The sequence below is a fragment of the Malaclemys terrapin genome, chromosome 22, assembly GCF_027887155.1.
Source record: "Malaclemys terrapin pileata isolate rMalTer1 chromosome 22, rMalTer1.hap1, whole genome shotgun sequence".
In the NCBI taxonomy this organism is placed as follows: Eukaryota; Metazoa; Chordata; order Testudines; family Emydidae; genus Malaclemys; species Malaclemys terrapin.
In genome coordinates this window covers 16,989,350-17,006,173 of record NC_071526.1, presented here as the reverse complement: position 1 = coordinate 17,006,173, position 16,824 = coordinate 16,989,350, and the positions used below count along the sequence as shown (strand labels likewise).

General features: G+C 41.3%; 1 protein-coding gene across 2 annotated transcripts in view; it reads right to left on the bottom strand.

Annotated features, from left to right (window-relative positions):
* Positions 1-16,337, bottom strand: part of AGO3 (argonaute RISC catalytic component 3) — a 51,329-nt gene extending 34,992 nt beyond the window's left edge. For both annotated transcript variants that reach the window (XM_054012076.1, XM_054012077.1), the window contains exons 1-2: positions 16,071-16,337; positions 1,430-1,601 (exon numbers count right to left, since the gene is read on the bottom strand). In XM_054012076.1, the coding sequence (XP_053868051.1) occupies positions 1,430-1,601; positions 16,071-16,089 (191 nt within the window). In that variant the 5' untranslated portion in view covers positions 16,090-16,337. The remainder of the gene's footprint in view (positions 1-1,429; positions 1,602-16,070) is intronic.
* Between the last annotated feature and the right edge of the window lie 487 nt (positions 16,338-16,824).

Genomic DNA, 16,824 nt, shown 5'->3' with positions numbered 1-16,824 from the left:
CCCTGGTCCCCCACCCCCTCTGGACCCCGGCTGCCTTCCTACCCTCCCTCCCCATCCTGTACCCCGCCTTGCCAGGGCTGAGTTAGTCTGGTTATGTGAAAAGTAACATTTGTATGTTTGTTAATATCACTTTTCACTGCCTCCCAGCTAGCTAGGCTGTTCCTATGAAAACTGATATTAACAAACAGAAATATCACTTGTCACAGAAGCAGACTAGATAGCAAGTGTAAAAAAAAAAAATCAAAAAAGGGAGAGAAACAAGAACAACAAAAAGACAAGAACATGCAAAGCACCTTGTTTGTTTCTATTTTGTTTAGGTCCAGTAAAGAATAGAGACAACCCTACATTATTTTTATTATTGAGTCTGCAATGTCCTACATAAATACATTACAATGATTTGGACATGTATATGTGCATATTTTTTTGTTTTTCCTAAAGGTAATTAAGTATTTTAGGAAAAATTGTTAGAGCAGCCACCAGCAAAAGTCGGTGACTGCTCTCTGAGGCCACCAAAAAAATTTGTTGTGGGAACCGCTGATCTAGGTTGTTATTTCCCTAGTTTGTTTATGACAAAGTCATGCGAGACTGTATCAAAAGCCTTACTAAAGTCAAGATATACCGCATCTACTGCTTCTCCCTCCCCCGCCCCATCCACAAGGCTTGTTACCCTGTCAAAGAAAGCTATTAGGTTGGTTTGGCAAGATTTGTTCTTGACAAATCCATGCTGACTGTTACTTATCTTCTAAATGTCTGCAAATTGATTACTTAATTATTTGTTCCATTATCTTTCTGGGTATTGAAGTTAAGCTGATTGGTCTGTAGTTCCGACTGAATTCTACATAACTCAGCAACACTAAATTGGGTGAACAAGAACAGCAATTTAGATATGAAAAAAAAGCTTGGATTTGCACCATTGCTCATTCCATTGAAAGAGATGGCATCATAGCATTATATTTTACTGTGAATCTCTAATGCTGCATTTAAAATAAATTAGGCTTAAGATATGCATGTAGGATTGAATCTTTCATCCTTTACTCCTGGTTAATTGCACACCGAGAAATAAGTGTGAGAAATCTGGCCTATTTCATTTAAAACTCAATGATTACTGGGAAAAAAATTATTATTTGCCTTTGATATTATTAGCCAGCACAATATATTCCAACTACTTTATTTACTTTGATTCTGCAAGATACCATCCCATCCCAATACCACTGGGATACATACTATAAATAACTCAGACACATTTGGGAACAAATTCCTATTCGCTAAACTTCAGGGAGCATACAGTGGAAGTAGAAGTCACTGACATCTCTTAAAATAAGCTACTGCAAAATAACTTTATAGCTTTTAATTACTTCACTAGGATCTTATGGTGCTTAAAGATTTCAATATAGTTTAGATTAAATTACAACTTCTGTGACCGACTTACCTGTTCACCCTGCGAGGACACTTATCTGGTTTAATATCCACCTCATAGAGGTAGACATCAATCTTTGGGATTTCAACTTGGAAGCAGTTGGCCAGCAATTTAATAGGTTTGCCCATGGTGCCATAGCCGGGACGTCTGGGCACCATAAGAAGGGGCTGTGCCCCGACGGGTCCTGTAAAGGAAACAATACAGTTTACAAGCTGAACACAATGGTTAAGCTATGTGGTGAAGTTACTACTTGGTGCTATTACAGCACAGCTAAAATGCATATGCTCTTTACATTTGTATATATACACTGGGCAGAACAACAAAGGAAGTGATGCAATAATATCTGAAGAGCAAACAGCCTTCTCAGGACCGTAAACATATCATAGAATATCAGGGTTGGAAGGGACCTCAGGAGGTATCTAGTCCAACCCCCTGCTCAAAGCAGGACCAATCCCCAACTAAATCTCTATCATCTCATACTTAGTGGGGAAGAGGTAAAGCAATTGTAAGAAAATAAAAAGAAAAGAAATATAATGCAAGAAGAGGCCAACGTTTAACAAGAGACAGCACCACAAGACCCAGACCAGTGAAAAATGAGCCATGCGACTGTCCCATCAGCTTCCTGGACGAAGACAAAGGATTTCAAGCAGCAGCATAGATCTACCCTCAAGTAACATGCAACATGGGATGGCACTCAAAAGCTCTTATTCTATTTAAGTCATCAGCTCTCGAACTAGTGATAGCAAGCAGACCTACCTCTTCTCTAAACTTCCCACGAAGAAAATGAAATGGGGCACTTTAACTTCTATGATTGCTGTGACCAAAAGTGGGAATTTCTTAAACCACCAAAAGTGTGCATTTTCTTTTGACCGTTCATTGTTGTGGAAAGTCCATTTTAGCCACTATTAATATGGAAAGTTTTAAAAGCTTGTTTACAGACCATCCTAATGGTAATGGACAGAGGTGCAACAGAAATCACAGGATGGTCTATGCAGGCCAAGGCTCATGTAATTTCTTTGTTTACACAGTAAAATATGCAGGCACCAATGATATGATGGGCATGATCCTGGCAGAGATTATCCATTTTCAGCCAGCAGAGCTGAATGAGTAACAGTAAAAGCACCAGCTGCAAGATAGTTGCATTTGTCAAAACTCAGTGACCCAGAAGAGAGGTGGAGCTGAAGAGTTTCAAGCAATGTCCGTGTGCTTCATTACTAAACAAAGAAATTAAATTACTTAATCAGCTGTAGGTATTACTTTATAAAACCAACAAAATCTGAAATAGGAGAAGAAAGATGCTTTCTAAATCTGTACAAATGTATGCCTCTGGCTAATTTATTTAGCATTCTAAGTTAATACTTCTTCAGGTTCTCGAAGTATATTATCTGTGTCCATCGTTCAGACTAAGAGCCTCAGCACAGGAACTGGGCTACATATGCCTGGCTCAGAACCAAGCACACAGCTAATATTAAGAACGGACAGTCTCCAAAAATTACAACTGGAAATCTTTGCTTGCAGATTATTCTTTCCTGTCAAGAAAGAGACTATAAACCCAATCTTATTTTGAGTTGCTTTGGAGTTTTTAAAATTACTCATCATACAAATGTCATGATTTGCAGCGTTCAATTAAGTCAGTTAAAAACTCTCCCCTCGACTCCTACTCAGTGACGCAGATTGTACAGATCCTGCCCACTTGCTTTTCTTACAAGAGTTAAAATGTCAAGTGCTGGGGAAAACTGTCTTATTTGCCATTTGATTAATCTCATATAATCTTCCAGAAATGGTCATTTCCCTTTACTTTGAGGGGAATTGTGTGTTGGGGAACAGAGGAGAACAAGAGTTACAAAGCAAAGTTTGTACTGTAAAGGTACCTAGTTCTACACAGAAAGATAGATCTAAAACCAAAGCCAACAAAATCAGAAATCTCAAGACAAGACTGAAAGTAAAAGCAAGAAACATCAAGCACCACATTAAATGTTCCCACAAACTATGCTTTGGCAACTACTGCTCCCAAAGCAGAGATCGGGTGGTTTACAGTGTTTGACACCAATCCAATAAGTAGGCCCTACCAAATTCACAGCCGTGAAAAATGCATCACAGACTGTGAAATCTGGTCTTGTGTGCTTTTACCCTATACTATACAGATTTCACAGGGGAGACCAAGTTTCTCAGATTGGGGGCCCTGACATAAAGAGTTGCAGGGGGGGGGGTCAGAAGGTTATTTTAGGGGGGGGTTAAGTATTGCCACCCTTACTTCTGCACTGCCTTAAGAGCGGGGCAGCGGGAGAGCAGCGGCTGTTGGCCAGGCATCCAGCTCTGAAGGCAGCAGAGCAGAAATAAGGGTAGTAATATCATACCATGTCGTACTTACTTCTGCACTGCTGCTGGCAGCAGCTCTGCCTTCAGAGCTGAGCTCCTGGCCAGCAGCCACCACTTTCCAGTTGCCCAGCTCTGAAGGCACCACCACCACCACCAACAGCAGTGCTGAAGTAAGGTTAGCAGTACCACAACGCTCCCTACAATAAGCTTGTGACCCCCCCCCACACACACACACAAAACTCCTTTTGGGGTCAGGATCCCTACAATGACAACACTGTGAAATTTCAGATTTAAAGAGCTGATATCATGAAAATTACGAATTTTAAAATCCTATGACTGTGAAATTGACCAAAATGGACCATGAATTTGGTAGGGCCCTACCAATAAGAAAGAGCAGCTCTGGAATTAACTGTTCCAGATTCATTTTAGCAACACAGACATAAATAAGAGCAAAAGATACCTATTAGAAAACATCCAGGTCACATTATTCTATAAAAAAAAATCTTCCATGCAAATGACCCAATAGCTTATAAAAATATGGTTACAAAGAGCATGCTTTCCACAGTTTCTGGAAGGCTCCTGATACATATGAAGTACTATTGCAGTTGGCGGAATCAGAGCATAGCATCTTCTTAACCTTCTTAATTATTAGCTAATCTTCCGAGATTAAAATTAAATGTAAATTGTAAGAGCATTTATCAAAACCCAGATAGCGCACCTCAAATGGCCAACTTGAAGATGCAATTCCTTAACTATAGTCAAGCACTGAGAAAGAGAGGGTAAGGAGGCAGAAAGAGCAAGAAAATATGGTATGGTGGGTTTTCTTGCAACCACATTCTCTGGAAAGTGTTTTGTTAAACCAAATATTTGTGCCAAGTACTCCTTCTCCTGCTGCCACCAAGCAATACATTATAAGACTTATATCTTAACCTATATGGCCAAAGCTGAAGGAAATGATGGTACCCCATCCATTTACTTCTTTTGTTCAGGTTAGCAAAATCCTAATGCTCAGCTGCATGAGACGACAACAACAACAACAACAACAAATTAATAAGATTCAGTTACTCTTCACTAGGCAAGCTGCTGGCCTGCACTTTAAAATCCGGAGTGCTGTAAATGGCACACCCAATCCAGAGCTGACTATAAAAATAGGTTTCCAGCCTCGGCTCCCCTACAAAACAGTATTGAGCAGCAGAAGAAACAAATACCGCTACTGTGCCAAATTCCTTCCCTAGATCCACCCATTCAGTTGCATCCCATATTGCACTTCAGGAAAATTGTGCATGCCTACTATGCATTCTTCCTGAACAGCAGTATAGAATATACGTGACATTCTTTGGAATGGACACAAACTGAGGAATTAAGAATCACAACAGATAACGGATTATAAACACAGGACAGTAAAATTACAAGCGTAATTTAGTGTAACTTAATTTTAAACAACTGTAGTCAAATTCCAATTGTGTTTACCTTCTTTTTGGTGTTTGAGATGTAGGTTGTCATCAGACAAGTCACTTTAAAAATTATAACCTTCTATGTGTATGCTGTCAGTTAATTCCCACCCACCACTGTCCCAATAAATTTGCACACACTTAGAATAGTTTGCTTTTAAAAATATTTGGACATTTGTTTGTGTATTATAAAAATCTGTGTCACTGACTTGTAACTTGTGATTCAAATCCCAGTAAAACAACAAGTGAATGAAGTGTTTGGATGACAGCTAACATTCCTATATCACATCAATGAGTCACTTACTCTCATGCCTTAGGATTTTGTAAGGCCAGTGGAAATAAATACGAGAACCAAAAATATTAGAGTACAAGAGTTACTTACTGCTACTACTATGAAGTAGGAGTATGATTTGTAGGGCTAGTTAATGTTAACTCTCCCTCACCAAAAATCGTAAACAAGGTAGTTGAGGTTTTTTTCAACCTCTTTCTAAAAATATTTCAGCACTGCCACAAGTACAAAGCAGAATTCACTCAGGGTCATCATAACGGAAAAAAAAAAAAACAAAGAAACTACACAAGGGCAAAACAGTCAGCTGTTAAAAATCTTGTAAAAGAAATGAAAGAAAAACAGACTTTGGTGTGTAAGCACTATTGCATTTTTCAGACACTGAAAAAATGCCTTATGCAATGTTTATACATTACATAACATGTACCTGAAAATCCCATTAAAAACTTAACCCAAATGTGGCTAGCCCAGAGGAGGGAGAGGGGAGTGCAGTGCTTGAGAGGGGACAATATTCATAAAGACATCAGAGGACCAGACATTGGGAATTAATTTGTTCAAAGGAGCGGTTCTTGAAGTGTGAGGAACTGACGGGGACCTGCTGAAGGGCTGGGGTCAAGAGGGGGGTCTGTGTGGTCCCAGCTGCTGGCTCCCAGGGGTACCAGACACCCGCCTCCTACCCCCCACCTCATTTCTTATAAAAAAGGGGTGTGCATGGACAGGAATCTCCCAAGAGGGGCTCAGAAAAAAAAAAAAAGTTTGGGAACCGCTGAAATAGAGAATAGGAAAACTTAAGGTTATGAACAAAAGTTATGACTGAGACAGACTACAGGGGGGAGTCCTGTCTGCCCACCACCACACACACACGCAAGCACAGAATGACTTCCAAAGGAAGAAAATGAAACTAGAAACACAAAAAAAAATGAAGACCAGCAATATGAGAACTTGTTGCTTCTGAGCCCGCAGCCAGTAAGAGGCAATGGTTGAGGAAGAATAAATTAATTTTTTTATGTTTCTGTTGATTTAAATGTTTTGTTAAACAATAAATCACTTTAAATTAAAGTTTTATTTTCTTCTACTTGAGTGTCTCAAAGTATATTACAAATATTAACAAATTAAGCCTCACAACACCCTAGCAAACTAAATGATTTCTGAAGTACTCATTAAGAATTTTGGAATAATTCATTTTTTCTTAAAACTATTAAATAGTCATGGCAAGCAACAAAAATCTTGGCTAATAATCTTTCAAAACAAATATGAAATCAGTTCTTGGTAAGCGTGAAAAGTCCAAGGCCTACTGTGAATCACTACTGCCACATTTAGAAATAAGTAGATAATACATCTTGAGTCCACATTCCACCTGATAGGGATGTATATTGGTAATTCCCAGTAGTGTTTATGGGACTTGCCTGTGTAAGTCCAATGCACAGTGATGGGAAAATATGCTAATTTTTATTTGTCCAAGTTTGGTAAGTATTTAAGTGAGGTCACTCATTTCCAAGAGATACAGATGAAACTGGTCTTCAGAAGGTTTGAGTCACAAAACAAAATATGCCAAAAATGAATTACAATTAATAATTCTAAATATTAATACCTTTTAAAATTATTCTTGTGTTACAGGACAATACTTATACCAAAATTAAATCCTTCTGATTTTAAAGGAGTTAAAAAGTTGGACTTATGAATTAAAGATATGGCTTTTGGTTTGGATAATAAAATCTAATTCCAACCAACTATAACTGAACTGGCATTTGGGGCTATACTAACACTACTCTGACCAAACTTGCAAACTATGGACATTTGTTGTTGAGGGTAAGAAATTTCAGTTCTTATAGAACTTGATCCAAAGCCCACTGAAGTCAATGGAATGACTCCCAATGGCTTTAAGGAGCTTGGGGATAAGGCCTGTATCCCCACAGATACTCTTCTAAAGATTCACCAAGGAAAATCACAAACATGATTGTGTAACAAATTATGTTTCCCCCATCAGGCAACTGCTTTTCATTGAAATATAATTAAAACTGCACCAAACTCTTCTGCTGTGCTTCTGAGCAACAAACTGAAATTTATCAGGTAACCAAATGAAAAAATAGCAGAAGTAAAAGCATGGGTGAGAATGGTACAGAAACAGCAGCCTAAAGGCATTTACTGAAAATACTTCTAGGGAAGACTAAAGAGTTGGCCTATAGGACTGAAATAACTACAGGCCAACTCTTATTTGATTAAATGTGTACACTTCCAAGAGGCAAGATATCGGCTCCTATTAGGAGTTTTCTTACCTGAATATGCACAGAGGGAGTGTAACAGCTGATTTCCAGCAAAAGATTATCCATTTGCCACACATTTCAAAATTATAAAATGAGAATAAAAAAGTGTACAGCAAAAAAATAATGAAGAGTTTTATTTTTTTTAGTCTGCCTGCAAAGCACAGCCTTAAATCCCTGATTAGATATTCAAACAGCTTTAAAGAGAAGAGACAGGGTTTTTAACAGGTAAAATATTATTCAACTGCAGCTCAATAATACAAAGCAGATTTGTCTAGCAGATACTCTCCTCAGACTGGGGCTTGTTCCATGCACACTGGAGAGAACTCTCCAAAGGAAAAAGATTCCCTTTCACAGGGCCCCTGGCCTCTGCTTGGGCTCAGAGGCCCGGTCTGTAGAACTCCAAGAAAATCCCATCACTACTGAAAAACATGACTTCATTCTAGGTTACAGAAAATTTAAAATAAAATGTGAAAGTGAAACAGGGAATACAGTTTTAGAAGTTATTTTCAGCTTTCTAATTCCTTACCAACATTGGACATCCTAAGCAATAAAACGAATTGTGTCTTCCCTCCTTCCCTGAAAGCCACCCTTTGGGATGACATTAGACTATTTCTGAAGTAGCACAATCCATATTTCCTGAACACTCCTCAAAGTTAAGTTTGCTTTTATTTAAAAAGTATCCAGATAAAAAGCAGTGTTGGTTCAAGTTCTGGTCAGATAAACATATTTATGCTATTCTCATTGGTGCCAGATAGGATTCTACAAGCGAAAGCTTATGCTCCAATACAGCTGTTAGTCTATAAGGTGCCACAAGACTCTTTGTTGCTTTTTACAGATCCAGACTAACAGGGTTACCCATCTGATGGTGACAATGTAACTGACTATCAGAGGGCCTGTCACTAGCTGAGAAAAAATTCAAATAAAGAGACTTTAAAGTTAAAACTGAACATTGTCAAAAATTCCATTTGATAAACTGGGTCTGAACTCAAACCTTCAAAAATGTCATTGGAGTCTTATTTTTGAAAAGGATATTAAATCTCTTGATTTACTCACACTTCGCAACAGGCTCTGCACATGAATGAAATAAATGAAGCAGCAAATACATAACTAGTTCCTCCTGATTTCAGAAAAATGCTTCATAGCACACAATAAGAGCTGAAGAACTACCACCCAACTATTTCTCAAAAACAAAACTGAGTAAGCGAGTGAGTCAATATCTAACCTTTCCTTTCCTAAAGTAAAAGGTGAATTCTTTGCATCGTTATTAAATTATATGGTCTATTCCAGCTGAGTGTGGAAATAGTCCGAGAGAAAATAGACTACTGAAACATTCCTGACGACCTAACAATTCACCACTCTGTTCTGGCATTTTGCACTCCACAGTTCGAGATAAATCTTGGATCTACTACTTGAATACTCAGACCATCCAATGACATATGCAAAAACATTGAAAGCTGTCCAAATAGCATTAACACAGATCAGTTAGGTCAAATTAAAAGAAAAATTAATTAATAAAGCTGATGGACTTTTTATTTTTTACACAAGATTCAAACACAATTTTTTTCAACTAGGACTAAATCTTTCTAGAAAAATTAGGTTATAGTTTTGTAATTGGCAGCCTGCTGCAGAAAATCAAGCATTCAATCTATGATCATGGATATATGGAACCCTATTGGATTTTGCCATGTTAGCAAATTGCAAAGTTTTCTCAAAGGTGATCAAATCATATTGCTATTTTAAAAACAATTGTAAGCTCTAATCTATCCGCCATAGAATGTGCAATAAACTGTGCATTAAATTTTAATTTGATTGTAACACTAGGCTGTATTATATTATCATTGATTCCTTAAGCTATAACTTTCAATGTTACTGAATTATTAGAACAACTTGATACTTCAAATTCAAATCAGATTTTTTTTTAAATAATTGTGAGCATAGTTCACAGAAAACTGTTGCATTCAGCACTATATGTGTAACACTTGGAACTAACCAGCTAATGGGGACCATGCAGGTGACCCTTAGGTGATAAATGTTTTCCCACAGACTAAAGCTATGTCTTCACTGCAAAAAAGGGTCTGTTGATACTGAGATAGCTAACTCATAAAATCCAGGGAGCGAGGGGGGCCTCTGTAGTTTTTAAACTGGATGCAGCTAGTCAAGATAACCACATGTGGGGATATAGGATTGACCTTGACCAACTACATCCAAGTAAAAACTACCTGTGTGTGGTCTTCACTATGATTTGATATTAATATGGCTACCCCGAAGAAGATAGCCATACTGTAGTCTAGCTCCCAGATAACATTACCCAGAGAACAGTAAATGGTAGTTCTTTAAATGGTAGTCACGCAGCATTTAAGAAGTGATTAGCAAAAGCACAACCCACCAAATGAATAGTGTTCTCTGCAGGATCTTAAGACATCATCTTAAATTCACTCGGAAGCTAATGCTGGTGGAGAATTCATCTCTCCCTGCAAATATATTACATCAGTTCTTGGCTTCTGCACTGATTGCCTCCAGGTTTTCAGGTAAAGTTTAAGATACTAGTTTTGACTTATAAAGCACTACATGGCCATGGACTTTTCTACTGGAGATACCTCTCCCCCTGCCACACTGCTAGAACTTCATTGGGTTAAAGAGAAAAATATTGGCAGAAGCCCCTCAACTTTGGAACTCAATCTTTCCACTCTCCTTGGCAAGAAACAGGTAGAGTTTGCTGATCTTCCACACAGGCTGCAAAGCTCATCTTTAGGGTGCCATCTAAGGGGGTGAACTGGGAAGGAGTGAAGTAATTCTTTCAGCTGTGTTATTCATTAGCGTGAATATATTGTGCTAGATTTGTCTGTTTTTTAACAAAATATTAAAGGTACCCAGAGTCTTATGTCCTTGTTCTTATAAATCCAAATAATAATCCCAATTACTTATTTTTATTTAACTCCAGAGATAACCTACTTGCCACCCACCCCACTACTAAAGTGAAGAGTTTTTAATCAAGATCAAATATGGCCTTTTCTTTTTGTAAAAATCATATCACTTCTGATTCAGACAGCTCCGGTTTCAACACTCCGACAGATGAAAGCTCCATTGTAACTCACATAGTAACAAAGCGCCCTTGAATAAAGTTTAACTTTTAAGACAGTTTGTTCCCCCTCTCCCCAAGATATAGCTTGTTTTTTATTGTGGTCCTAACAGGTTACTGGTCATTAATACAGGAACTGTGAGGAAGAGAAAAATCTAATTCTTGTGTAATTTAAATGACATTTTAAACCTGCTATACAAAATTTTCCGAAACAGTAAGATTTTAGAAGCCTATTTTTACTTAATTAAAATATCAATATGCCTAATAATTAATGTTCTTCCACCACAGTAGGTCCAAACAATTTTTGACCTATTTAATCAAATTAAGTTCACAACTTTTTTTAAGTCAGCAAAACACTATTTTTGAAATGATGAAAAACGTTCATGAGAACCTCTGATTTATTTTCTGAGCCCCCCATGCTATAAAAACTCCACGGCCCACCTGTGCCACAATAACTGGTTTTCTGCATATAAAAGCCCGGGCTAGTGTTAGGGGGTAGCACCGGGGCCCCCATGAACCTACATTGCTCAGGCTTCAGCCCCACGTGGCTGGGCTCAGGGACCTGGGCTTCAGCTTTCTGCCCTGGGCCCCATCAAGTCTAATGCTGGCCCTGCTTGGAGGCCCCCCCTGAAACCTGCTCAAGGCTCCCTAGGCAGTCCCGGACTCCTGGATGAGAACCGGACATAAATGATTAGCTGATTGACTCATTTATACCCGAGTCCCTACAATCAGCTCCATGGCAACAGCATCTTAGCATATTTAACTTAGAAGTTCACAAGTGCATCACCATCTTCACCCAAAAATGTGTTAAACTTAACATTAATCAATCTACTACTTACAAGCAACTGCTTGATGCCACATTTCAGCTTTTCTAATATTCCCATTCCCCAGTTCACTTGGTTCTATCACTTCCATGCCAGTACACCTACCTCAGATTTCTCATCTATTTTAGTTATTTTAAAACTGTGATCTTCTAGTTAGATTATGAGCATTTACCTTAATTTTGCACTTTGGTACAAGCAAATATACTGTAGCCTTGTAACAGATAATGTGATAGAACTGAAAAACAGAAGCTAAGCAAGGTTAACATTAACATTTTATTACAAAGTTTGTATTGACCTTAAGGTAAATGAATAAATCAACTTCCAAGACATTTACATAGTACAATCTCTTCTGAAAACAACACGAAGTGAAACAAGACTCAAATTATTTTGGACATTGGTACAGTTTAAGGTGTTGATATTTAAACTCTTGTAGAAAGTGGGTATTTTTTATTTCCTCTTTTACCAAAACCAGATCTTATTATGAAGAAATGGAAACTATGTTATAAGAACATACAAGAGGCCATTCTGGGTCACACCAATGGTCCATCTAGCCCAGTATTCTGTCCTCCGACAGTGGCCAGTGTCAGGTTATTCAGAGGGACTGAACAGAATAGGCAATCACTGAGTTATCCATCCCCTTTCGTCCACTCCCAGCTTCTGGCAAACAGAGGCTAGGGACACTCAGAGCATGGTGTTGCATCCCTTTGCCATCCTGGCTAATAGCCATTGATGGACCCATTCTCCATATCCTCATGATATAATGTACTCAACATGAGGGTAAGGGTCGTCAGCAAAACTGGCTAGGAGGTTTTTTTTAAATATGTTCAGATTGTTGAAATTCAGGCTTAATAATATGCCACCAGATCAATACAATCCACGGCCTCCTAAAATGGCTCTGGCTCAGTCGTATCCCTTACTAAACAGGGCTACAATTAATATCATCCAGACTAATTTTTCCAGGACCAAATCCAGCATGAATTTAACTCCTTGCATCAGTCACAAATATAAGCGTCTGTACAGCAAAAGAGATGAAGATGCTTCTTTACACAGGAGAGTTCAAACCCATTTTCATGTTTACCAGTTGTGGGTGTCTTTTAGAAGTAAAAGAATTACAATCCTAACAAATTCCTGAAGCTCCATTTGTTATCAAGCTACCTGATATGCACTGAATAAGTACAGCCTAAGATAAAACTTTCCTCCTGGCTTTCCCTACGAGTATTCATGCAGGGAACCACTTGGAGGTAATATCCTTTAATACACTGAAACCTAAATTTCCATTGTCAAGAGAGTCTCAGACAAGCAGCGAGTGTCACATCCTATATCTAATACTACTAAATCACAAAAACTAGCTTTCAAGCTAAGTGGGGCAGCAAAGACTTTTGATCAGACTGCTAATTTAACCCAAATCCACCCTGAAGTAATGGATAGTATTTTCGCTCTGGACTCGTGCCCACAAATGCTACACAACGACTGGAGAAGCATATCTGCTGCCGCTGGATGTGGTGTGGAGCTGGGAGTCCTGGTGCCACAGATCACACTCCGAGAGGCAGAACCATGCTGGAGAGGACACTGAAGGATGCCATCTGCTGACAGTATGTGGAAAACCTGAAGCGGAAGCCAGACCAGGACAAGGTGTTCAAGGTGACATGTAAGTGGGATGCCAGCAACCACTTCTGCCCGGTGGAAGCTTCACCAGATTTGCTGACTGGAGGTTCATCTACAGGACCCGGCTCAACTGCGTTCCGCTGAATGGAGCCGTCCGCCACAGGAATCGGGACAAGTGATGTAGTAAGTGCGGCAATGCCAAGACACTACTCCAAGTCTTGTGTAGCTGCAAGCCCCATTCCAGAGCCTGGCAGCTGCGACACGTCATCCAAGACTGCCTGATCAGAGTCATCCTGCCACCCGCAGGGAAGGTTGCCGTGAACTCCACCATCCCCAGAACTGACAGACGACTGCAACAGGACAGTGTCATCATCAACGAGGCCAGAAGAAGGTCATCATGGTGGACGTCACAGTGCCCTTTGAGAACAAGAGCCTGGCCTTCCGCGATGCCCGAGCTTGAAAGCTGGAGAAATATGCCCCTCTGGCACCTTGAGAGCTAAGGGTTACCAGGTTAAGACACATGCTGATCATTGGAGCCCTGGCCAATGGGCCCCAGTAATGAGCAAGTGTTGCAGCTTGGCTGATGTAGCAACTCATGATGTAGGACACCATGAGATGATCGAGGGACATCTACATAGAACACATCACCGGACATCGGCAATACCAGTGGGAATGAGCTGGAGTGCTGATGATAAGCGCAGTAAGGAAAGGAACTGAAATACCTCCCTGATGGATTGTATTTTCTAAATGGACAACCTACCCTAATTCTCAATTACTGAGGGACAATCTTCGCTCCTTTATATATTTTGCTTTCCACGACCAACTCTCTGTACAACTTTTTATGGGTGATGTACCCGAATACTTGGATGCTAATATCTAAACTGTAGTCTTAAATTTATTCACCTAAATTTGGGTTACTGCTGATTATGTACTATATGTACCATAGGACTTTTAAAATCAAATTTTGTATTTGTAGATAATTCAAGCACTATATCCAGATGTACAGACGCTCTTTTCTCAACTTGTGTATTATATAATTTTAACATTAGCTTTAATAAAGATTTAAAATCTGTTATCAAAAATACACATTTAATAACATGGAAGGAGCCAAAGACTATATGAAATACATGGTGCATAAATGCTGAGTAACTATATACTAGTTATAATTTGTAAAAAGATCATGCAATAAAATGAAAACATTAAATACATTTCATGCTGAGCATGGTTACACAATGAACAGAGCAGGCTACAATTAGACAAAGTTTGTAAAAAGGTTCTAGAGTCCATCAGTTACACAACTGTTAATAATGTGTCTCATTTGTTTTATATAATAGACATTAGCAAGTGCTCACTTTATCAATGACTGAGCCAAGGTAATATTTTATTGCACCAACAGAAGTTGGTAAAAGAGACAAGCTTTTAAGTTACACAGAGCCCTTCCTCAATGACTATCAATTTCATAGGACAGCTTCCATTTTCATGGCAACAACATCTCAAAGGACTCATCACATGCCAGTTTGCATAATATAGCAACCACTATTTGGTCTGGAAAATTTCAGTTATGAGATATACCATTCTTTTTTACCATGTGTAGACAGATCTAGAGAACAAAATATAACATTCTGCTATATTTCCTATGATTAAGGTTCTATCAATAGTACCTGCAATTATTTCAGTTTAGTAACTAGCCATCACTAAACTGAAATAATGTCAGACAAAGCTTGTCCTGTTCAAATTCACACAAATTAAGATTAATAAGCAAATAAACAGGTTTCAGAGTAGCAGCCGTGTTAGTCTGTATCCGCAAAAAGAATAGGAGTACTTGTGGCACCTTAGAGACTAACAAATTTATTAGAGCATAAGCTTTCGTGGGCTACAGCCCACTTCTTCGGATGCATATAGAGTGGATGCATCCGAAGAAGTGGGCTGTAGTCCACGAAAGCTTATGCCCAAATAAATTTGTTAGTCTCTAAGGTGCCACAAGGACTCCTGTTCTTTTTGCAAATAAACAGGAAATCATACAATTTCTTAACCAACATACACAACATTGTGTAAGCAAAACTTTGCAAAATTCCTCTCACCCAGAATGCATATTCAGTAAAATACCTTTTCCCCGACCCCAAAATCATCATGATCTGAGGGAAAATAAATTCTGAGCCCAGACTGGGTTGATCAGGCAGTGCTGGTAAAAAGCAAAGGCTACCGCTATCCCATCAGAGAGAGGTCGAACTCCCCCAAGAACTTCAGCCAGGGTTTGACAGGCAGGTTCATGATATTATTGTCTCACACCCCCTCAGTCTCAGTGAATGCCTGAAACAACTTCTGGCAACGGCACATAACAATGGTGCTTGTTCCCAAGGCGAAGCCACTCCTGGGGGTCGGAGCAGAGCAATCTAGGTTTAGATCGACTCTTGAGTCCGCCCCCACTTTGGTCAGTAGCTCGGGATGGCTCCAATGGGTCCCCAGCCCAGTGAGAGACACTCCGGGGTAATGTCACAAGGCAGCAGCCAGGCGGCTCTTTCCTCACCCCAACCCCCGCACAGGCGCTGGGGACCCCGAGTGCTTCCCAGGGCCCGCACCTCGCCCACCCCTCCGATCCAGGTCCCTGCCTTCGAGTCACCCCCCGAGCCCCGATCCACGTAAACAGCCCCCCGAGACACCCCCCAGCGCTTACCCTCGGAACTGCCGCAGCCGCCTCGCGCGCCGCAGCGGGGCCCCTAAGGTCCCACATCCCCTGGGAGTGCCCGCTGCCCCCCCGCCTCTTGGGCCCCCGCTTCACCCCCCGCCGGGCTCGGGGCTCGGCTCCCCTCCGCCCCGCGCCTCACCTGCGCTGCCGATTTCCATTCATGGAGCTGGGGGCGGCCGTTCTCAGGCTGCGGGATCAGGATCCTGCCTCTCCCCTCAGGGCCGGGCGCTGCCCCCTGCGTCCCCGCGGCGCCGGGTCCGGCCGGCCGGCCCGGGGAGCGGGGCTGTGAGGCAGACGGCAGCTGGGCGGCCTCCCCTCCCCTCAGCCGGTGCCAGCCGATCGCAGGCGGCGCGAGCTGGGAGCGGGAGCTCAGGAGCGGAAGTTGCGTGGCCGCCAGCAGCCCCGGCTCGCGCTCGCTCGCTCCCTCTCCCTCTCTCGGTGTGTCTGTGTCTGCCTCTGCCCTACCGCGCGCCGGAAGCTCCACCCACCCCCGCCCGCCGGTCGCGCTCACTTCCGGCGAACCGCTTCCGGCTCCGCCCCCGTCGGTTAATCCGTGACGTAGCGAAAGGGCGTGCCCGGAAGTGGTAAAAACAGAGGGCGGGGGGAGCTGGGGTGACGGGGTTGGCACTTCCGCTGGTCAGTGTCTTGTACGAGCCTGGGGCCTCGGACGCCTGGGTTCCGTGGCTAGTGTCCCCAGCTCTGGCCGGTCGGACGCCTGGGTTCCGTGGCTAGTGTCCCCAGCTCTGGCCGGTCGGACGCCTGGGTTCCCTGGCTAGTGTCCCCAGCTCTGGCCGGTCGGACGCCTGGGTTCCCTGGCTAGTGTCCCCAGCTCTGGCCGGTCGGACGCCTGGGTTCCGTTCCGGGCAGGAGTCCGGCTGCCTGGGCTCAGGTCT